The sequence below is a fragment of the Thermothelomyces heterothallicus genome (assembly GCF_042370625.1).
Source record: "Thermothelomyces heterothallicus CBS 202.75 unplaced genomic scaffold P884_scaffold_23, whole genome shotgun sequence".
In the NCBI taxonomy this organism is placed as follows: domain Eukaryota; kingdom Fungi; phylum Ascomycota; class Sordariomycetes; order Sordariales; family Chaetomiaceae; genus Thermothelomyces; species Thermothelomyces heterothallicus.
Genome location: NW_027192584.1, coordinates 289,466 through 311,042, shown reverse-complemented (window position 1 = coordinate 311,042; position 21,577 = coordinate 289,466). Strand labels below are relative to the sequence as shown.

The following is a 21,577-nucleotide window of genomic DNA, read 5'->3' as shown; positions in this document are numbered from 1 at the left end:
AAAGATCAAGCCCAACGCGTCGTGGTGCCAGCTGGAATGCACCAACATGCGCCATCTGACCTTTTGGTCGTCCAAGTCGACCGGTCAGCTGATCTTCCGCAAAACATTCATGGACTTCAGTTTTCCAAGTTGGCTTGGGATACCCCGCTTCCATTAAGCTTTTACTCTGAAGGTCGCTACAAGTCTATTGCTGGTCGCTCTCATCAAATGTGCATGCAACCCGATATTTGGCTGATTCTTTGGGCCCTCTTGCCTCGATGTTTGACGCGAGCGGCGACACGCCATGGCTTCCCTAGGGAGCTGTAGAGCAGGCGGAGATACTAACACTCAGCCTCCTCTTCGCGCTCAGGAGTCACATCGATGCAGAAAGATTTCGGAGCGCAGCCGGGAAAGATCGCCGTATGTGTCGTCCTCTGGGGCGTAGAATCGGCGAAGCCGCGATCAGAACAATTGGGCCTGGACGAAGTATCGAAGCCGGTTCCTGCATTGAAATCATCGGTGTCGTGATCGAACATCATTGTGTCCCTGTTTCCCGCCATTTTCCTGATTGTTAAACACACACTAGCCCCTCCCGCAACCTCTCCGTCTAGTCGCTGCCCCAAACCCTGAAATGCCCTGTAACTCCGTAACACCGACGCCGTACCGTCGGGCGCAGACCGACAATGTCTGTGCCTGCCCCAAGAACATCCAGAGATTTATTTCTTGGTGGTGAAATCCGTCTCGTGCTCAGACGGGTTATAACTACCATCCGCAGCCTTCGAGCACGTGCAAGAGTCTGTCCATACCCACGTTAGTTACATTACTTCGGCCCAAAAGTTTAGGGAAAGAGTGAGGTGGACGACGGGAAGGGTAGACTCACCAGAGGCACGGCGCCCACAGTCGCAGGTGTTGCCACTGGGCTTCTGGTTCTCGGTTTCGGCGCGCGCGCAGTTGCACTGGCCGGTGGGACGGGCGCGGCACGAGCAGCGGGCACCCTCGACCGAGTTCTCGGTGCTGGCCTTCTCGCAGTTGCAGTGGAGAGCAGGCTGCTTGCCACAGGAGCAGGTGGCTTGCTGGGCTGTTGAATGAAGAAAAAACAGAAAATTAGTTGGTGTTCAAAACGAGGAGCCCGTTGCCGGTTGATGATATTGATGGTTATACGAGGTATGGAGAACGCTTAGCTTTCCGCCGGCAGCGACGGAGTTGAGGTATCGAACGAAGAGGAGGGAGGACGGATGGTTAGAGTCGTCATGGGCATAAACTCACCGCAAGCGCACTCGGCGCTCTTGCTGCAGCAGGTAGAGGGCTTGGACGCCATTGCTAATATGGTGTTTTGATTGTCTTGTTGGGAAGGTGAAATGTAAGAGGCGAGGTAACCCGAGACGGCAAGTCTTATCGAATACCAGGTACAAATGAGGGAACGAGATCGACGGAAGTTGATTGCAGCGGAAATCTCTGAGAAAAGCAAGGACGAGCGTTGAAGATGTCAGAACTCAAGAGCATCACACAAACTAAGAGCGATGCACAGTGACTTATATACACCTTTATGTTGACTTGGTGTCACCTGTTGGCGGCGAGGCTGCAAGCTGAAACTGTGGGTCCTGGCACAGCCAAATTGGGTCATTGTCGATTCTCTGATTGGTTAGGCGTAAACCTGCAGCCAATGACAGGCGACGTATTTCACATCACCTTTGTCCTTTGTCCTTGCCAGTGTCTCATCGTACTTGCCTTACTAAGTTACCTTGGGTACCTGACGTACGTTTCTCGATAGGCGAACTACACGTCATGTGCCGACTGACTTTGCTCCCACGTCTTTCGGACCCTCGATCCTGTTTCTGCTTTCCACCCAACTGCCATTGGCCGCACCTGTCGTGTTGCGACAACTTCTCTTGATCTTGGTTTACCAACAAATCTGGCAAGCAGGAGGCACCAAATCGCGCCTTCCTTTGGACTATACCCACAGTCGCCGATATAATGAGATAAAAACCAGTTCATTCCAATCCTGTACTGCGGCTGCGTGCTGTTGGGGAGTTGCCAGGGGGGTATCATGGCAGGGTTCGACTGTTTGTGCCGTTGCCGAAGTTGGAAATCTGCGATAAACCAGAGCCTCGGTGTCAGTGGCGCCCGATTCTTGCCAGCCGCGCACCCGTGAGAGAGCCAAATCTAAAGAGAGGTCACACCGGGTACATGATTCTCGTCGCTACTGTCGAATCATCATGCCAGCATCGGCAAATATAGCATCTGGGGCAAGCACCGGCCCTCATTTTTCTTTTCCGAACAAATACATCTCCACCGTTTGCCCCTCAGTGTCGAGTAAAGGCAGGGGTAGAACAGTCTGTTCCCGAATGACCCATCCGTCATCAGACATCAAATCGAAGAACGCCCTCTCGGATGTATGCCTGGGTTTTGTTGCGACTAAAACCTTGGTCTCGACGGGTCCTTCTGGGGCCGAGAACAATTCAGAGTGACGATGGAGAGCTGACAACGTCTTGACTAGGGGCGGCAGAGTGTCGGTGTTGTAGGTGCAGTCACAAAGAACAGCAAGATCGACCGGGCGAGACGAGGCTTTCTCGCCAAATGTGCCATTTGCTCCATCTTCCCAGTCGAGGGGCTCAAAATCGAGACTGGCCGAAGCGTCACCCAAATGATCTGCCTGGCGGGCTATGTTCGCCCGTGCTTTCTGCTCCGCCTCCGGAAGGTCTGTCATAAGAATGTGGGGTCGCTGTCCTGCCCGTCTCAGCGACATGATGCGTGCTAGACCGATACCCACGACCCCAACACCGCAGCCAAGCTCGAGAATGTTCAATGACCGGTCCGGACCCTGCAGGATGTTGCGAAGCATCGGTAACGGCTTGGTGCCAGCTTCGTCCGTGTTACATAAGCAGAGGTCCGCAAGAAGAGACACCACGACGATGCCGGAATCCCAGATGTGGCGTGCGATGCTCTCGCCGAGGTCTTCCTCGATCTGCAGTGTCTGGCCAGCGGCAACATCGCCGGTAGACAATCGCAGGCTCCGGAAACATACGGAGGGCGCACGCCCATCACCTGGCCGGGGCATGTCCGCATAGACCGCCATGATCAAGCCCCGGTTGCCGGGGAGGACGTCGTCCGTGCCCATCGCTGTCAGCTGGCGACTCAGCGGCCGGATCTGGATGATCTCGATCGGCTGCGGTGGCAAAGGCAGGTCCAGCTTGAGGACTCTCATGCCGGCTCGCCATGTCGGCGGACTGTCTTGTGTCAAGTTGACCGGTACAAATTGGTCCCTTCCATCTCGGCGCTCCGTGTAGGCGCCGATGACGGCCAATTGGATGGGAGTGCGAGGCGAGAGGAACGAGTCGCTCAAGTCGGTGGTGATTGTTAGCACAATCTTGACGGTAGCATGCGACCTGCCGGCCTGGACCTCGGGGGGCCGGCAGAATCTTATGTAGTGCATGTTGGAAAACAGGCCGAGTTGCTCATAGCTGAGCCCTCGGGTTCGTTTTCGACCGAGGGCAACGAGATTGGAAATTTTGGGTTTGGGGCAGGAATCGGGGTGCAGGGGTTAGGGTTATCATCGTTCGCTTATCTCCAATACGGCCGCTCCCGTTCTTGCCTCTACTTCAACAACAGCAAACAAGAACACCAACAACAGCGCCAACGTCCTCAATTCACGTTAGTGTCAGGATGGGCATACCATCATTACCCATCGTCTAGCGTGCCGATTAGATAAGGATGGCCTCTTCTCCATCAGATACGTTAGTCGTCTGAGAGAAGGAACCAAGATGCGGACCTCGCCGAAACTGCTTGGTTGGTTCCCGGCCGCTGCCGAGCGCCGGGCAAGAAGTTGAGCGCACGTCGCCGAGGACATGACGTGCCTACAGATTACACTAATTGCCATCGCTCTCCTTCCTTGAGGATCAGCTTTTCCTGGTGCAGGAATAATTTTTTTCTGATCCGAAGCAGCAGCCCGCCCGTGCCGACATTCATCTGCACCATGTCTGACACATACTCAGCAAACACACTGCTTTCCACCTTCCTCCGCATCACCGAGGATCGGATCGTGCCGTTAACCCGCGCTGGCGTCTCCTCTGGCAGTAAAGTGTTTGGTGCTGCCATCCTTACTCGGTCAGATCTCAGCCCGGTCACGGTTGCAACCAACAATGAGCGTGTATCTCCGCTTCTCCATGGCGAGATCAACTGCATCCAGGAATTCTTCGCTTCCTCGCCCGAGGGCCGTCCGGCCACCAAGGACTGCATATTTTTCTCGACCCACGAGCCGTGCTCTCTGTGCCTGAGTGGGATTGCGTGGGCAGGATTCACTGAGTTCTACTATCTCTTCACGTACGAAGACAGCCGGGATCTATTCTCCATCCCCTACGACATCGACATCCTCGAGCAAGTCTTTCGTGTGCCGGCTCCTTCGGACACCCCAGAGACTCTGGCTGCCAGGCCTCTCTACAACCACAAGAACAAGTTCTTTGCTGCTAAAAGCCTGGCCGATCTTCTCGAGGGTGTCACAGACGCGGCCGAGCGGAAGCGTCTTGGCGACGAAATTTCCAGGGTAAAGGATCTTTACAAGAGCCTCGACGCAACCTATCAGGAATGGAAGAAGTTAGGGGCAGAGAGTGCAAGTGTGTGGAAATGATGGTTCCCTCCAGAAGATGCACCAGCAGTGTCGTGTCCGCTTGTGCATGCTAGTCGGAAGAGCATGTATATTTGGCGAGGGAGTTGGAAGGAAATGCGCAATCTCCGATGTCACCGAGTCTGAGCATGACGGAGTATCACATGCGATTGGGGCATCCGAGTACGAGAGGTGCAATCATTCCCTCCTGAACACTACTGGCCCCGCCCGGGGCCTGGAGTCTGTGGCTGCAAGACTGACACTGCGCTCCTTCCCAGCTACCGGATTCTCTCATGTTGACAGCTTGAAGCCTGCAAGCGCAGATATCTGCCATTTTTTGCCCTGCCTCCACTCTTTCCCACACAGTCATTGCAGCGGTTGCAGCGCACGGCACAATCCGAGGGCGCAGCCTGCCCTGTCCGAACAGCGCTGGTTCCTGACGGTAGCCGCGATGGTGCGTTCGCTATTGGAAGGCTCTGAGCCCCTCGAGGCATCGGAAAGACACACATGGCCACAGTTAGGAGCCGTCGGGAGCCCAGTCACCCAAGCTCAACCAGTAGTTGCTGACTTCTCTTCCGACGATGACTTGCCCGCCTCACTGGGACGTTCTCCTTGTCCCCCATTACCCACACCCACCACTCAACACTTTGGAATCCATGATTGGTATTCATTAGCGAGTATTTCCCCTAGGCTCGATGTGGACCCCATCCCACGTCATATCTGGGCTATTATCACACGTACACCTCCTCCATCGCCAAGTCTCGGGGGCGTTGCAGGACAGACGGCCATGGATTCCCCGCCCAACGACGATGAAAATCAACATTCTTCAGAGGCCTACACCTCTGATGCGTCGGAGGACCCAGACATCGAGTCGACATACCCTCAAGGTGGTGGCCGTTCTATCTCGTCCCCGAATCCGTACCGTCCATCTATCCCGGTCCATCCGGCCTCGTGGCCGTACCCTGATTCCGCCCCCCATCCGGAAGACGACTGGGAGCCGGCTAGCCTGTCACAACTGACGCCGGTGGAGCTTACACTGCTCATCACTTCTGCTGGGCTTCGCGTATGGGAGGACTTAGGCGGCGCTGTGTTGTTGTGCGAATCGGATGGAACGACGCGCGCGGAATTGCCGTGGGCTAGAGCAAGGCGTTGCAATGGGCCAACGCTGCCGCTTGCCTACTTTGAAGACACTTGGAGGAGGGTCAACCTCGGGACCGCCACGCGCACCGAGATCGTCGAGCTCCTCGTGGCCTCCCACCTCTCCGTCCAGGAAAACTCGGTGGGCGACCTACGGCTCATTGAGTGGGTCGGACGTGTGCGAGCTATCCTGCGCAGCCCCATCCAGCGTTCTCGGCGGTCGCCCGTTACCTAGAATGGGCGGCGTGATGCTCGGGAAGGCATGCACTTCAGTGGACGTGCTCCCAATCACGGATCGTGGCCTCGACGCGCCCGACCTAACCCTGTGATGTACCCAGCCCACGGGCTATGCCGCCATACCCACGCATCGATTACCAGGAGGGAAGGATGCCCGCGCAATACGCGGCCGAGGCGACCAGCATCGCCTCCTTCACGTCTCGGCTCTGCTTCACACTCGACGCATAGAAGATCCAGCCCAGCAATCGCTGGGGGACCCGATCGTATCAGAGCGGACGACAGCGACCGATCCACTCCCGAATCCGCGTCACCCGTGCCATCTATATCATCTCAGGAGGACGACATTGCACGCCCCTTTCGCCAGCCATCCATGACAGACGGGCAGATTCTAGGACAAGCTGTTAGGCCAACATCAACTACCGGTGTGGATGACATCGCACGCCCCTTTCGTCAACAATCCATGACGGACGGGCAGATACTAGGACAGGCTGTAAGGCCAACGTCAGTTATCCTTGAGAGCAGCTCAGAAAGCCCGTCTCCACACACTAGTGATGCCCGACCATCCGTGGCGAGTCCGGCGCCACGGAACAGTGGCCGGCACCGGCCTTCCCGTCGCCGCCAAAGGTCGTCGGCCTCGCCGTCGGACTCTGACATCGCACGGCCCTTTCGCCAGCCGTCCATGACAGACGGGCAAATTCTAGGGCTGGCGCCAAGGCCAACATCCGCTATCGTTGAGAGCAGGTCCGTACGCCCCTCTCGACACGCTGGTGATGCCCGACCATCCATGGCGAGTTCGGTGTCACGGAAGAATGGCCGATCCATCGGCCGTCGACGAGGATCGTCGACCTCGCCTTCGGACGCTGACACCGCACGTCCCTTACGTGAGCCATGCATGACCGACGGGGAGATATTACAGCCGGTAACAGATCGACAAACCAAGCGTTGCATTCCCAGCAATCTCTCAATTGGCCTTGATCCTGTACCACGAGGCTCATCAAGGCAGCACAACAGGCAGAGAAGTCTTGCTCAGTCGCGAGCGCCGGAGCCTCCCGAACCGCACTCTCAGAGCAGAAAAAGGTCATCGAAGCCAGCCGATCTGCCACTGGAAATGCGCTTTCACGGCCTAGACTCTCGACAGAGTCATGGTGTCAATACCGCCGCCTCTTCGCGTAGAGTTAAGCCATTGAGCAGGTCATCGTTTTCACAACTGACCGCCGCTCAAGTTTCAGCGCCTGAGAAGCCATCGTCTTCCCTATCTTCAAAGAGGGGGCGGATTCGGGCTACAGAACCTGATGACAGACGTCAGAATCGAGAGCCTCCCATAGGCTCGGAAACTTATCGAGCCGATGCGGCGACCCAGACATCGCCACCTCCTGCAGAGACCTCGAGGGCACAGCGCTATCGATCCGCTTTCCAGAAGCGAAAGGATCGAAGAGCGGCACAGGCTCTGAGGGAGGCGTCAGGGAGTCAATCTACTTTCCACGGAACCGATGCGACGACTCTACGGAAACCGACGGTGTCGTTCCCATCAAGACCACCGCGTGCAACGTCTCCTACGCAACCGGCACCGGCGCCGACAAATGAGTTAGTTATAAGGACGGGAAGCATCTCTCCTGCCAGCTCGCGTCGTTCCAACGGTCCGCCAAGCTCGCTCCTGGTTGAACCAGTCGCCGATGCAGCTCTCTCACCACCGGCTGATGCCATGGCAGGCACCGAACCCTACAGTGGATCGCCTCATCCTGCTCACCCAGGACAAGCGAGAATGCGAATACTTACCGAGATGCAGCGGTCTGTGTCAATCCTTCTTCCGCCTACACAAGCGCCTGTTAGTTCTTCACACGGTTCGGCTCTCGAATCGGGCACGCGGACATTAGAACATAGCCGAGCGACGTTTCGGGACTCTTCTGCATCTTTGCCCCCTAGATCAAGCGCAGCATCTCTTCGGGCACCCCGACCAAGGCGAAACTTGTCTGTTCTCATACCAAGGTTAGAAGGTATGTCAAGTGATGACCACGGGAATGGCTTACAAGCAAGCGAGAGTGAACCAGCCGCTTCGCATTTGGAGACACCAACACAACAGTTTTTGGCATATTCGCAAGCTGGACAGCTTCCAGGAGACTGCGGGGAATTTGAATCAATACCAGCTATTCAGAGCGAAGATACCAATGCTGTTTGGGTGGACTCTCAAGTGGCTCAGCATCTCAGCCCCCAGAGGGACCAACAATCTGCACAACCGGACGCATCGAGGCGTTTTTCCGAGGACTGTGAGAACATCATCCCGCAAGAACGAGCTCCCTGGGCACCGCGGGACCCCCCGCCGACTTTCTTCAAACCGCGGTTTTTTCCTCCAATGTCGCCGACTACGTGGCGCAATAATTTCGCGAGAAGACGGAAGCGGAGGGTATCGACCGCACTGCCAGAGAAACCGTCAAAGGAGGCACCGGAGAATACCCCTGACCTAAGCTTGACTTCGCAGACTGAGAAGCGCAGCTCAGGTGCAGACATACATGATGCAGCGCAAGAGACCTCCCATGGCCCGGAGAGAATCCCACAAGGACCTTCGCAATCCCAATCTGGCGACTCCGTGACCGATGTCGATGCAGAGACGAGTCCGTGGCAGACCGTGCCCGACGATGCATCAATCTTCGTGTCGGAGTCGGAGGACGGCTCCAGCATGCCCAAGATTAAGACTCCAGGGACGCAGGATTTGAAACAGGCCCAGGTATGGTCAGATGGACGTCACCTGGTTGGTTCGTCAGGCGACGAGACGGGGAGGTTGCGAGAGGCAGACAATTCACGGCAGGAGGTCCAAGAGTCAGCGTCATCATCGGCACAGCTAGCCAAACTCGATGAGGCTCGACATGATGAGGGTTATTTTAAGGGAAAGACGTTAGAACAGGGCGGTGATAGGCGCTTTGACGAGTGGGTGGCGGCGAAGTTGCGTGAAAGCCAGCGCTCGGAGTCGGAGTACGCGGAAGCGGAGAATTGCGTGCGGGAAGAGGCTCCCGCGGGCCAGATACAGGCCGCAGAGCCGGTGCATCAGCCGAAGCCGCAGCAGCGAACAGATCCCGAGACTGCCTCCACGGAGCCGGTACAACCCACGGAAGTGGAGCGGTATGTGAAATCACCACGGGCCCTGGAAGAGGAGCAGGGTCCTGTGCATGAACAGGACGGAGAGGCTGAACGGAATGCGGAACCTCAACCACTTATGGAAACAGAACTAGACGCAAAGCCCGAGAAGCAGCAAGATTCAGCCCACGGGACCGAAGGATCAAGGCAAGAGCAGAACGCATCTGCCCCGGAGCGTTCTAAGAGATCCAAATCCAGTTTTGATTGGGCCGAACTATCCGGCGATGACGACCCCGAGATTGGGTTCTCCGAGTGGAAGGAGAGAAACCTTCCGGATTATCAGACACAAACCCGCCCTCGAACGGAGGCGGCCGGGAAGCCGGAGAAGCCAAAAGAGACCGCTCGGGAGCACTACGCCTCCGTGCCCCAACCTCAACCCGCGAAGCCAAAAGCGTTAGTGAAGACAAAACAAAAGCCGGCCAAATCTCCAAAGTCGATCGCAACGCCGACCGAAACCATCACTGCAGAAGCAGCTTCGGATACCGCTCCGAAAAAGATGCTGTGGAGCCAGATTGTTAGGGGAAGCTCGACAAAGTCCAGAACTCCAACAAAAGCGCAGAGTGGATCGGGATCAGTGTCAATATCTGGTCAAAAGAAGAGCGCAGTGCCGTGGCGTCGAGTACAGGCTCATCAACCTCCAAGTGGCCAAGACGAAGATTTTCCAGCTCTAACAGCAAAGGAGAAGGGGAAACACGTAGATCGGAAAACCTGGAGAAGGGTCCAGTCATCAGAGCAAGCCAGTGTATCGACCGGAAAGGCGAAAGGGAAACAGCCAGAGCCTGTGAATCCCTTTCACGCACTAGAACCGCTCGTTGAGCGTGTTGCCTCGACGGCCAACGCAGGGTCTCCCAAGGAGGAGAGTGACTGGGAGCGTGACTGGGAGTCTGGGCATGAGGATGAGGGCGAAAGTTCCAAAAGAGCGGCAGCTCGGGAGCCTGCGTGGATGCGACAGGCCGCCAAGGATACGGAAGCAAAAGAAAAGGCATCTCCTCTGGGGCCTGGGGAGTTAGTGGGCGAGAAATCCCAGGAAATGGCAAGCCATGATGAAGGTGACAGCTTCAGGACTGCTCCAGCTCAGGAACATGGAATAGCACAGCAGGAGAACGAGGGCGATACAACTCGGGGGATCGCAGCCCCTGGTCATAGAACTGCAAAAAAGCCGCGCGGCAAAAAGGGCAATAAGAAAGAAAAGGGCCAGCCCAAGCACAGGACTCCCGCAGAGACTGCTAGGCCCAGCCCCTCCGCCACAACCGTTTTGACGGGCAATCCATCCATGCCATTCTCTCCTACCCCATTATCACCGAACCCGTCGGAATGCTCTTCCACCTCCACCCTCGGCCACACGAACCCATCCATCCTCACTCCCCTTGGAAGTCCTAAACACCCGACTGGTGCCAAGGATGAATTCACAGAGATGCATGCACCACCTGGATTACCATCGCCACCGCCGCCGCCGTCATCACCACTCCCTTTGAGCGACGGAAAGCCGCCCCCCACGCAGCCGCGTAGCTCAAAACAACGAAGGAAGATGCTGCGGCGGCAACGACAAGAGCAAGAACAACGGGAGCAGCAACAGAAGCTTTCTTCCCCTACGCCCGACGTGCCCGTGCGCCTGTCCAACACGAGTATCAGCGACGTCGTCATGGGTAGGACCTCAATGATGGACCTTCTCCGGGTGGGGCCGCTGGCGCGGATGCCGCTGCCGCTACCGCTGCCGTCTGCGAGGGCGGATGGGGATGCAGATGACCGCAGCCGTGGCGGTGACGTTCCTGGGCCGGCGTACCGGTGGACGCCGCCGCGGTATGCCAGATACGAGGAGTTGGAGAAGATGATTGCCCAGCAGGGGGTGGCGGAGGAAGCGGTGTTTGATATGGAGTTGGCGGAGAAGAGCGATAATGATGATGAGAGCGATGAGGGGGATGGTAATGACGATGACAAGAATGGTGATGATACTGATGATGATGATGATGATGATGGGCATGGCCATGATGACGGGGAGGATGGGCATGACCATGATGATCAGGGTGGCGAGGAGGACGAGGAGGACGAGGAGGACGAGGAGGATGACGATGAGGGGGGTGAGGGCGGGGATCACGAAACGCAGGAGGAGGTTGCGGACGACGACGCCGTGAGAGCGTCCCAAATCCTACTGCAAATTCAGAGGCGGGTTGCCAACTTTGTACCAGCGGATCTGGACATGACGGGGGAGCAGTGGATGAGAAGGGTGGGAGAGGCGTGGTTTGGGTCTGATGTGGGAGATAAAGCGAAAGAGTAGCGTGTACATACATATACGTAAACGGGTATCTTTTTTGAAGTTTCGTCTGCAGTCTCATCACAGCGCAGGTCGGGCTTAGATTCGGGGGGTTGGTGTTTGTTTACTTTCTACTCGATATGGACAAGAGAGCACCTTTTCGTCTCACAGGAAGCAAAAAAAAAAGGGGGGGGGGGGCAAGAATCCAAGGGTAAGAATGACATGAAGTACTGATGTACTGATGCTCTCAATACCTCTCCGAGAAAAAAAAAGAGAGAGAGAGAGAGAGAGAGCAAACTCTCCACGCCACGCAATTCAAGGTTAGCATGTACTGTATGTATGTACGGACATCCAACCCAGTTCACTCAGGAACGCAGTGGAGTGCCTGTCTGGTGATGACGTCGTTAGGGCCCGCATGAACTAGTACTAAGCGCCAAACGCGGGGTTGCGGGAGCGGGGCAACTCTGTTGTGTATGTATGTAATTTGTTACACTAATTCTCCCTTCACCAAGCTGTTCGCGTACTTGGCACGCTGGGCAGGCTTGGTTGGGATGTTCAACAACAGGTCCATCCTCCCTGACGATGCTAGAGCCGAAATGGCCCATAATCACCGGCGACAAAAACACCAAGAAGAGGCAAACAAATAGTAGAACGATTACTTCGTACGCAGCGGTTTACTGTCTTTTCTGTCTTTTCTCTCCTGTTGCCGACCGGCGTTGCCAATCTGGCAATTCTGATGTCGTTCCTGTCAAGGTCCAGTGCGTGGACTATGGCAAGAAGGAACGGACCGGCCAGTGTTATGTACCCCGCGCTTCCCGCCAAGAACCAACTCTCCCAAACAACTCGGGTAAGAACGCTAAACAACTTGTGGAAACCCCGCTCTAGTGTACCTAGCGCATTTCTTGCGTGTAAACCTACTGCACACACGCACCAAAACAGACGTATACATTGCGCTAGAGTGGTGCAGGGTCCTGGTCTGGGGTGGTGGTGATCGATGAAGCGCAGGATAGAGTTTATGTACATTTAGTTTTTCGATAGGTTGGATCATGTCCTCGCTGGTTTGTGGGTGAACCATGGCGAGGAACAACTTCTAGCGGCCTGTCAATTTTTATCTGGGACATCGATCTGAGATTCTCTGCTGGTTTGAGATTCCATTACTATGCCAGGGAAAAAAAACCGAGCCCCGCCGCCGCCGCCGCCCGACGTTTAGGCACTACGACCACCCCGGATCAGCAGCGCGCCCCGACCCCTCCGAGCCGCTTGCCCGGTTCGTCCTCCGCCCGAGACAGCCTGGGCGACACCGTGTGTAGGATACAGTGCTGCTTCGCTGACGAGAGAAGCTCGTAGAACAGGGTGAATGGACTCGCCCCAAACCTGCTCGAGTGTATGGTTGGTGTGTGAGAGTGTGGTTGTAAGTAATCCGTATGTACATCCGTTAGGTGGCTTGGGGGGGCGGGGGGGGTGCACCGAGTGAGGGGCGGCGTTTGCGAATGCGACCTCCACGCTTTGCTCGGTGTGGAATCGAACAGAACAGCCATCCCAGCTGCTCCACACCACCCCAAATCATCTTGGCTTTGCCGTCTGACAAGTTTTGCTGCGCCCGATGGCCGGTGCTCACCGCAGCCACAGCAACGCATTTTGGTGACTGGGATGACGATCTGATTGATGGGATGGGAGGAAAGGGATGGCATGCCTGGGCGCCACACACCGTCGCGACTAAAAATGATTGGACGTGATGCTCTTGATGATGCCTGTAGTCGCGTGAGATCCCTGGGGGAGCCTGATCTTTTCGGTTTTGGGCTGCTCTCTCTGATGCGGTGTGCGGAATGACCCGCACTTTCTGTCCAGCATCTTTTCCCCTCAAGTTTCCTTGAGCAATATGTATATGTCCTGCCTGAGTCACGTACTTCCTATACACACTTATTTACTCACTTATTTACTCGCATTCATAGAGGCAGGCGTTCTTGACTGTGAATGTTGGGATGGCAGATGAACGAATCCGTGCTCCATATCCGTACCATCTCTGGCCGGGAATATCACGACATCCGAGATTTTTCTAGTTCACCCTCCGTAGCATGCGATCGCAACCACTTCCCTCCAGTTTCCAGAACACCTGCAACCATTAGAACAACCTACGTTATGCGAATCTAGTGTGGTAAATTGTGAACCTACCGCTAAAGGATACGGACTGCGAGGCGAAGACCTAAAATGGCCGAGGTGTGAACACCGGCACGCTCCAATCACTGTGACACAGGCCCGGCCCGGCACCCTGATTGGGCCGTTTGTGCTCACGACTGCGTGCAATTGCAGATAGCCGCCCGTACTACCCTGTTAGGTCCCGAGATCCTATCTACTATAGTCCATGCTGCTAACTATGGGACGCTGAACGCTATAAGCGTTGTACTGTACTATAAGCTATGTATATGTATAGGCGCGCCAGCGGCTAACCCACCGCTAGAGTGGGCCTGAGAGCAGCAGGGGAAAGAGTGAGACCTTACTGTATTAAGTTATACCAATTCACGCCGATGACGGTTATAACAACTTAGAATTTCAGCATTACTTGTTACTTCTCTGTAAGATTTTACCACTTCGTAGATGAGGTGTTGAAATTAAAAGTACGATGCGCTATACTTTCTAGAGCAATCGTGTTGCATGGACCTCGGAGACAACCGGGATTTCTCAGCGTCGCAGGCAGGTAGGTACTGTAACTTGCGTGTTCCATGACGACTGAGACCTAGTCTACTCCCTCATTCCGATGCTGCCTCGCGAAAGTACACAGCATGAAGCCTACGCATTGATTCCTACAACGCTATAGTAACTTTTCCAGCAAAAAAATAACCTACGGGGCGAACACGAGATGACCGAGGCGCAATATACAGTGTTCCTCATTCCAGTGCGGTGTTCTCCGAAGAACAAAGGTGACACGGACCCGACGATGGCCTCCAACTAGACAATAAGTCCGAGACTCAAGACTGGAACCGGAACTTGAGGGTAGGTACCTATCTCATCAACGCTACACGTAACACGGGTTAGAGCTAGGGATGGAAGTGTACGGATTGCTATGCTGTGACATCCGTACTTGCGTTCTGCCATAGTATCACAAGCCTGCAACCACGCGAAAAGCGATGCACCACCAATACCCTGACCGCAGCTGATGCAGTTTGCCCGCTCATCTCGGGGTCGAATTGAGTACCTGGGCAGGCAGAAAGCTGGGAGAAGAAATGCAAGTTCCATCTCCTTCCACCGGTCCCGCCGCGAAGTCGCAGATCTGCGGTTTGTCATGGAGGAATCTGAGGTCGTTCGTCCCTGCCTGCACGTCAGTTTGCCTCCCCAGCCACCCCACTCTACCCGCGGCGCGCGCACAACTGCCGACCTCCCGCAGCGACTTCCATTTCCATGCGCCGCGCTAGAAGGAAAAGAGCAGGGGCACACCTTAGAGAAGGATCCGCGCCGCAGGCAGGAGGCACCTATACTCAGTAGGGCGACGGTCGACGACTCGAGGCGCGGCGTAGCGAACATTCCATCAGGTATTCCGGCCCAGCCGCGCTCAAAGAACAAACGCAGCACGTCAGATCGTTCTTTTCTCTTCTTCTCCATTCTCGTACTTTGGAGTCTCCTCTTGCCCAGACCACGCCGCCCGAAGTGCGCCTACATAGTAAATGACAAAAGAAAAAAAAATATAGACATATATAGAACCCTAGGCGCCTGCTCGCATCGTCCTCTCTCATCACGCCGCCCGAAGCGCGCCAAAGGACGGGGATCGGCGCTGTAGGTGGCAGTGATTGGGGCCGCTGTTTGGCGCTAGTAGAGTATGGATGCAGTTAGTGCGGTGTCCCGTACAGGACGCGAGGTAACTAAAGTTTACGCTACGGGCCCACCCGTAGGGCTGGGCTTGGGCTGATCGCCACTGTTGGGTCGGTCGGTAGTGTACCGTGTCTACATCCTCACCTATGGTAGGATATGTACATACAGTACTTACATACATCAGGTTGTCATGGTATATCGCTTGAAGAACTTCCAAGGCTCCCTACTACCATGTTCCATCCTGCGTTGGTTGGCTGGCCCCAAACAGGAAGAAGTCATAATCATCGCTGGTGGTGTATTGTACGCCGCTCATCAACTGAGACATGCTTCGCGGCGTAGAGCTTCAGCTGTCACGGAGGGCATCACCTTATAAGAGGAGGGAAAAAACAATCAGGCAATTTCAGTACTGGACTGCGAGCTGGATCAAGAGACATGAGTAATCTTGCCCATTACGCGACAGTGCGACATGGGCTTACTGGGCATGACCTGCAACCTCCGATTATACAAGTCTAGTGCATGCGGATCAGGAAAGAGGAAAAAAATGATAAAACGGGTGCATGCATCGAGTGCATCTCTGAATGCGGTTCCAGTCATACACTACACCAACACTAGAAGACGTACGCGGACCCCAACGCGCACCGGTATGTTTGTAATACAATTCTCGTAATAGTTTGCGTTGTAGACTGTCAAGGGTGGTGCGAACGTCCGGGACGATGGATTCCAGGCTACGACGACTGATATCGGATGGATTGGAGCCAGGCTGAGCATAACGGAACACAGCAGGGTGACCGGCCGTTGTATTCGGGCCGTTCCACCCGATAGAGGCCCAAAAAAACGCCCCTAGGTGACCCGTCTCTCTCGCGCTCTGTACATACCACGCCGCAGCTAGGAGATGAGCCACGCTACCTACCTACCTAACTTACTACTTAGGAAGAATTTTTGTTGGGGGGCGGTATGGTGGCAACCTCCCTTGTTAGGTTTCGAAGATGAGTCGGCAAAAAAGAATGGTTGGGAAACCCCGAAACCGGGAATACGGTATCTCGGTCATTTCGTATAAGGCCCGAGAGAGAACCGGGCCTTGTGTCCCATCTCATCAATCCGGCCGTTTCCCCTGTCCGCCAAGGGTTCCTGCATAGCGCTTACTCACTACTACGTACACACAGTACGCATTCCACCATAGAGCACAAGTAGCGACCGGACCCGAGTCAGGCCTATCCGTAGGTAAGGTATCTTTTGTGCGCCATAGTGGCACCTCTGTGTACAGGACAGCGTGTGAGGTAATCTTCCGGTCGCGGCCACCTTGCAGTCCCGCTGCACTTCCATTTTCTGAACCCGGGAAGCCCGGTTAAAGACAAGGAGGGAGGGAGGGATGGCAGGCTTGGTCAATCGGTTCGCTGCATGCAGTCCGGCGATCACACATGGGAAGTCAAGCAGGGGTCCCCTCCTAGGATGTTCATCCCATCTTCTCTGCAGTGAAATCCCTTCACAACCAGGAAAAGGGAAACTAGGGATAGCCTTGTCTCTAGGCCACCCATTAGCAAGTGTATTATTACTTCCTCTTATACTACGTACCTGTCAAGGAGATAATATTCGATGACAATATGACGCGAGATGTGTGGCCTTAATTCGACTCTTTGTGAAGGAAAGAGAGGGGTTCGGAGACACATGAGATCTGGAAACCAAGGAAACATGACTAAATGACAACCGAGTGTTTCACGCTTTTTTTTTTTTTTTTTTTTTTTGGCCAGCCAAGGGGGGCTGAACTTGGGTAGACGGAAGCGAGCATCCGTCCGCTGTCCGTGCATCGGGAGGCTTCATCCAGGTAATGTACACAGTAAACTCATCGGGGAAGTAGAGGGTAAAAACACGCGTTTTGGATCTTATTCTGTATTCAAAAACGTTCAGAGCGCGAAAAGCTTAAGAAAGAGGTTAAAGGGAAAAGGCAACCTCATGTTAAGTGTATGGTGGAACAACACGTGAATAAAAACCAGGTACCGTCTTTAGCTTCTAACTACTGGGAGAAGGGAATACGTGCTGTTGTTTCATCTGAAACCTCAGGCTGCAAATAGTGAGGCGCAGAGCTCAGCGAGGTGACGGAAAAAAAAAAAAGAGAGAGAGAGAGAGAGAGAAGAAAAGAAAGAAAGACAGAAAGAAACCTTGACAGCGCCAGGCACGAAATAGTTAAGCACCAGTCTCAGATATTTGAGGCAGTGCATCAAGCGACCATCGGACGGGAAAGGGCAAGGACCGGAAGTGCAGCGTACCGTGCCCGCTTTAGGGTTAATGCCTAGGGTTGCGCATGGAAAAAGGCCGAAACAAGAAACCGGGCACAATCATCGAACATCGTGTTCTTGGCTGCCATGATTTTCTGCTGCCATCTTTGGTATCCTTGATTCTGAGCGAGTTCATCGTCTTGGAGGGCCCGGAGGAGAGTGGAAGCTATTACCATAGGATGAGCGAGCCTGGCCTAGACCAAGCTCCAAGCGATATGGGTTGGGCAGACACACGCCATCCCAAGACTACTGCTGCCCAAACATACACACCAAAAATAAGTGGAATATTGTCAGCCAAATGACAAACAGAAACAGAAATCCAGGTTCCTTCTAATTGCTGCCCACTAGTCTATTATAACTGAAACAAAACTCGAAAGGGGTATATCCATCCTGTGAAACCCAGGAGATCAAAAACAGCGAAAACGTGAACGGCTCGCTGGAATTGTTGGAGCACGCCGAGTCCAGGAAAATAGAAAAGAAACTGAAATCTGGTGATGTCCCCAGCCCTCGAGAGGCCTTTCGAGTGTAGGAAAACAGACGACCAAAATGAAAGACAAAATCGCTCCTTCCCAAAATTTCCCGCCGAGTAAGAAATTTGCCATTAAATCCTGAAGTACCGTGCTTCTTTGCTGAAATCCGCCGCTGAATATCCCACAAGCGTTTCAGAATTTACTTGAAAACAAGAAAAAAAAATGAAAGGAATGCCGCTGTAAAGGAGAAAAGAATAAGACACCAGCAACTTTTTTGAGTCCCTGTACACCTTCTGGAAAATAATGAACGCAGCCTTTCTCGTAGCCGTGTCGACGTGATAGTGTGGTTCGCTGCATCCTTGCTTCTCATAAGCATGGCTGCTTCTTGTCGTGTTGAAGAAACGACAACCGTGCGCGCTGGGTATCTCTGTAAGACCGAAAGAGAAAGACGGCCACCATGATGCGGGACTGCTCCCGACGGAATATGTCTTGAGTCTGAAGGCGAAAACCGGCCTCCGCAATGGAGATGAGGAAAAGAAATGACCCCCTCCGTATAAAAACCCGGATGACCAAACGACTCCGAAAAGAGACCTAATCGTACAGCTTGGTTTTATGGGTATCCTGTTGTGTTTTGCGTTTTTGTTGTTTTGGCAATGAGAGCTTGTCCGGCCGGATGGTATCCCATGATGGCAAAGAATCCGGCACCAGGGAGAAAAGTCCAGGAGGAAAGGGGAGGGAGGGATATATCCCCATTCCTGCTTTTACATGGTGGGCTTCCTGAGAATCTCCTCGCAATTGGTGTCAAAGCGAAGGTTCCAAAGACGAACGGAAGCCATGAAGCGCTCAGTCCGCTCCATCTCGCGATCGCGGCCGAAGAGAGTCTCAACAAACTCAACACCGGCACTCTTGCCAAGCTGGCCTTCCTTCTTCTGCTTGCTGGACCGGAGCATGGGTGCTTCGCAGGCCTTGAGCAGCTTCCGGAGCTTGTCGGTGAGTCGGTAACCGGCCTCAATGAATTCCTCGACCATCTCCCGGTTGTCCTTGGACCTGATCTTCTCGACGGTTCCCTCGGCACGCTTGATCTTTCCGGCCAGCTGGATAAGGAGGAGCCATAGCTCGCCGGCCAGGTCACCGATGGGGGAGCCGGCGCCGTGGTGATAGACGGTCCAGTCATAAATCCACTTTCCTAGGGAACTGGCATCAAACACGCTTCCAAGCAGCATGATGGGCTCCTCGGTCGGGTCCCAGTTCTTCAGCGAGTAACCAGGTGGGATCTTGTGCCGCTTGGCATCGGCCTCCGTGGCCTGGCGGGATTGGGGAGGAACCGGTGGTTTCTTGTGCATGGTGGCCATGGGCCGGGCGGTCTGGGGCCGTTGGGGCACCGAGGTGGAGTTGCGGCGGGCGTGACCGGCGACTGGCGGGGGCGGCCGGCGATCGGGCTCGAACCGCGCAGACGCGAACCCAGCATCCCTGTCGAAGATTGGACCGCCCTGTGCATAGTAGCCGTAATCAGTTCCGTGCCCACCAGCGTTGACAGTGAAGTAGTCCTTGTATGGTCTCGGTCGCGGCCGCCCCGGCAGCACAAAGGCGCGACCGCCGAGATCGACAAACTCGTCCTCGTCGGATTCGCCGTGCGATGTCGAGGACGGATAGTAGGAAAAGGAGGAGCGACGCTCGCGCGTGGGGCGCGGCGGACCCGAAAAACTTGGCTTGCGTGACCGCGAGACACTCACATTGACAGTGGCGTACTGGCCGTCGCTCGTGTAACGCGGTGAGAAGGAGGGGCCCCGAGGGCTGGCGTAGCCGCTGTTGATGCCGCTGGTGCTCCCGTTGCGGAAATGTGCTCGCGTTGCCGGCCGTTGAGGTGTCGCGCCGTAGTAGTAGCCCGATCCACGGGGGGAGGGAGTCGGGGACGGGGTGGGAAACTTCGTTTCGTCGTAAAGGTACTCCTGACCGGGCGTAGACCCGTAGGGGGAATATGGGGCAGCCATGATCTCTGGATTCTGCAATGTCCCAAGACGTCCAACACAAAAACACTTCTGCAGCCCCAAAACAGTTGAGAGATATGTATCTCTCCAGTAAACCCCCCCAGCCGCTGCGAGGGGTTGATGGCGGCGCTCCTGTTCAGCTCAAAATTCCTGGTAAAATCGCGCCTGTGTCGTTGCGCGGGAGAAAGTGACACCCGTCACCTTGGTCCGTGGTCGGTAGGAAGAGGAGAGGAAAACCGTCTTCTGATTGCGAACATGTCAAGGGTCCGAAGTCGCTAAAATCTCCAGCCGGAGATCCGGGAGCACCAAAGTCGGGGCGGCGACCTTGATGGCTGCTTCTGGAAAAGTCTGGACTCTTCTGTGGCCCAGACTTTCAAAAAAAAAAATCGATGGTGAACAACCGTCAAAGTCAAATAGTGTTGGGGTGAACGAGGGTATTGGCAAAAGCCAAAGTTGACGGGAAAAGGGAATTTTGGGAGGCTGGAGCTGGTTTATAAAGCGCAGCCAAGCTGTGCGCAACGACGGCTCATTCAGGCTGGGAGGGGCACCGCCTGGGAAGGTAGAGTTTGGGGGGAAGGCGGAACGTGCAAGGGAGAAGCCTGGGACCCCTGTCAGTAGAATTTTTTTACATGGATTCGATGGAGGGGCGTGCGTCTAACAGAATGTTCCCTGATCCTTGCTCGCTGGGGTGGGATTAACCAACCCCTCTGACGCAGTACACTACAGAGTACGAACGTAGTGTACCTTGCCATCGCGGCAAGAAGTGACCGCACACCCTCCCAAGCTCCAACAGTTCTATTGGCACTGTGCTTGCACGAGCCATAATAACGGCCACTGAGCGCGGGCGCTTTTGGGTCACACGCGTCGGTCGGATTCCTGTCCCTTCCATGGAGTATCGTTCCCGAAGGTGAAAAACAGCCAAAGCTACAACCAAGAGTGGCTCCTTGCTCAGTACGACTGAGCTATTGTCTGGGGCTGATCTCGTTCAATGATTCATTCAACAAACTTTCACCACGGAAAGTGCCCGAGATGGTCCGGGTAGGTGTGCGCTGCAAATTTGCAAGCGCGGAAACCGTTCCCGGATTTGCGGTGGGCAAGCCTCTGGAGGGCTAAGCGAAATTGGTGCTCGCCAGGACTGGGAAAATCCAGCTTTTTGGCAGGGGATTGCTTCAAAAACCAACCGCCCGTGAAAAATTTTCCCTTCGCTCACGGGCAAGCAACCAGGGCTTGGAACTTGGCGGCGATCAAAGTGAAGATCCGGTGAAGGAGGCTGGCGATATTTGGGACTTGTCGACAAGCGTCAATAATCCCGGGCAAGCTGATATGGCTCGGCGGCTTGTGTCGTAGGTCGATAAATGGGTATAGCGTAGTGTAGTAGTGTGAAGGTTTTGCCGAGCCTAGTGTTGACCCTCATGGCATAGCTATCCAGTGTAATCAGCTTACGGAAGCCTCGGGAGGCAACCCTCGGAATTGCGCAACAAAGGCGGACGGTTTACTTACCGGTCGGAGAAACGAGACGGCAATGTCTGTCTGGTAATTGCCTTCTGTTAGTTGTCCGTGACGACTGCGACAGTACGTACATGCGACGAGGCTGATTTATGCTCTTCTTTGGTGAAGACGATTGTTGTTGGCTCAAACGAGGGTAAACTGGGGTATAAGCCGTAGGCGGATCCTCCGAATGCGAGAGGCGGGAGGGCCTCTTTTAAGTC

The 21,577-nt window shown here is 54.8% G+C and overlaps 7 protein-coding genes across 7 annotated transcripts; 3 read left to right on the top strand and 4 right to left on the bottom strand.

Moving 5' to 3' along the window:
* Positions 1–695: 695 nt before the first annotated feature.
* On the bottom strand, positions 696–1,297 carry P884DRAFT_207127 (uncharacterized protein; the record flags this gene model as incomplete). The annotated part of the gene is made up of 3 exons (XM_069438768.1): positions 696–775; positions 860–1,057; positions 1,246–1,297. The coding sequence occupies 3 exons, from the start codon at positions 1,295–1,297 to the stop codon at positions 696–698; spliced, it is 330 nt and encodes a 109-aa protein (XP_069295228.1).
* Positions 1,298–2,239: 942 nt separating this feature from the next.
* P884DRAFT_207209 (putative methyltransferase-domain-containing protein) lies at positions 2,240–3,412 on the bottom strand (the record flags this gene model as incomplete). Its single annotated transcript, XM_069438774.1, has 1 exon — positions 2,240–3,412. One exon carries the CDS (start codon positions 3,410–3,412, stop codon positions 2,240–2,242), a length of 1,173 nt encoding a protein of 390 aa, XP_069295227.1.
* Positions 3,413–3,952: 540 nt separating this feature from the next.
* Positions 3,953–4,603, top strand: P884DRAFT_279683 (cytidine deaminase-like protein; the record flags this gene model as incomplete). The annotated part of the gene is made up of 1 exon (XM_069443344.1): positions 3,953–4,603. The coding sequence occupies one exon, from the start codon at positions 3,953–3,955 to the stop codon at positions 4,601–4,603; it is 651 nt and encodes a 216-aa protein (XP_069295226.1).
* A 763-nt stretch (positions 4,604–5,366) lies between these two features.
* Positions 5,367–6,181, top strand: P884DRAFT_302009 (uncharacterized protein; the record flags this gene model as incomplete). Its single annotated transcript, XM_069444905.1, has 2 exons — positions 5,367–5,881; positions 6,055–6,181. The coding sequence occupies 2 exons, from the start codon at positions 5,367–5,369 to the stop codon at positions 6,179–6,181; spliced, it is 642 nt and encodes a 213-aa protein (XP_069295225.1).
* Positions 6,182–8,303: 2,122 nt separating this feature from the next.
* P884DRAFT_207139 (uncharacterized protein) lies at positions 8,304–11,357 on the top strand (the record flags this gene model as incomplete). The annotated part of the gene is made up of 1 exon (XM_069438769.1): positions 8,304–11,357. One exon carries the CDS (start codon positions 8,304–8,306, stop codon positions 11,355–11,357), a length of 3,054 nt encoding a protein of 1,017 aa, XP_069295224.1.
* A 2,573-nt stretch (positions 11,358–13,930) lies between these two features.
* Positions 13,931–15,053, bottom strand: P884DRAFT_62645 (uncharacterized protein). Its single transcript, XM_069445993.1, has 3 exons — positions 14,413–15,053; positions 14,333–14,346; positions 13,931–14,279 (listed from the first exon to the last, which is right to left on the bottom strand). Exons 1-3 carry the CDS (start codon positions 14,928–14,930, stop codon positions 14,173–14,175), a joined length of 639 nt encoding a protein of 212 aa, XP_069295223.1. The 5' UTR covers positions 14,931–15,053; the 3' UTR covers positions 13,931–14,172.
* A 3,588-nt stretch (positions 15,054–18,641) lies between these two features.
* Positions 18,642–19,871, bottom strand: P884DRAFT_271863 (uncharacterized protein; the record flags this gene model as incomplete). Its single annotated transcript, XM_069442474.1, has 1 exon — positions 18,642–19,871. The coding sequence occupies one exon, from the start codon at positions 19,869–19,871 to the stop codon at positions 18,642–18,644; it is 1,230 nt and encodes a 409-aa protein (XP_069295222.1).
* Between the last annotated feature and the right edge of the window lie 1,706 nt (positions 19,872–21,577).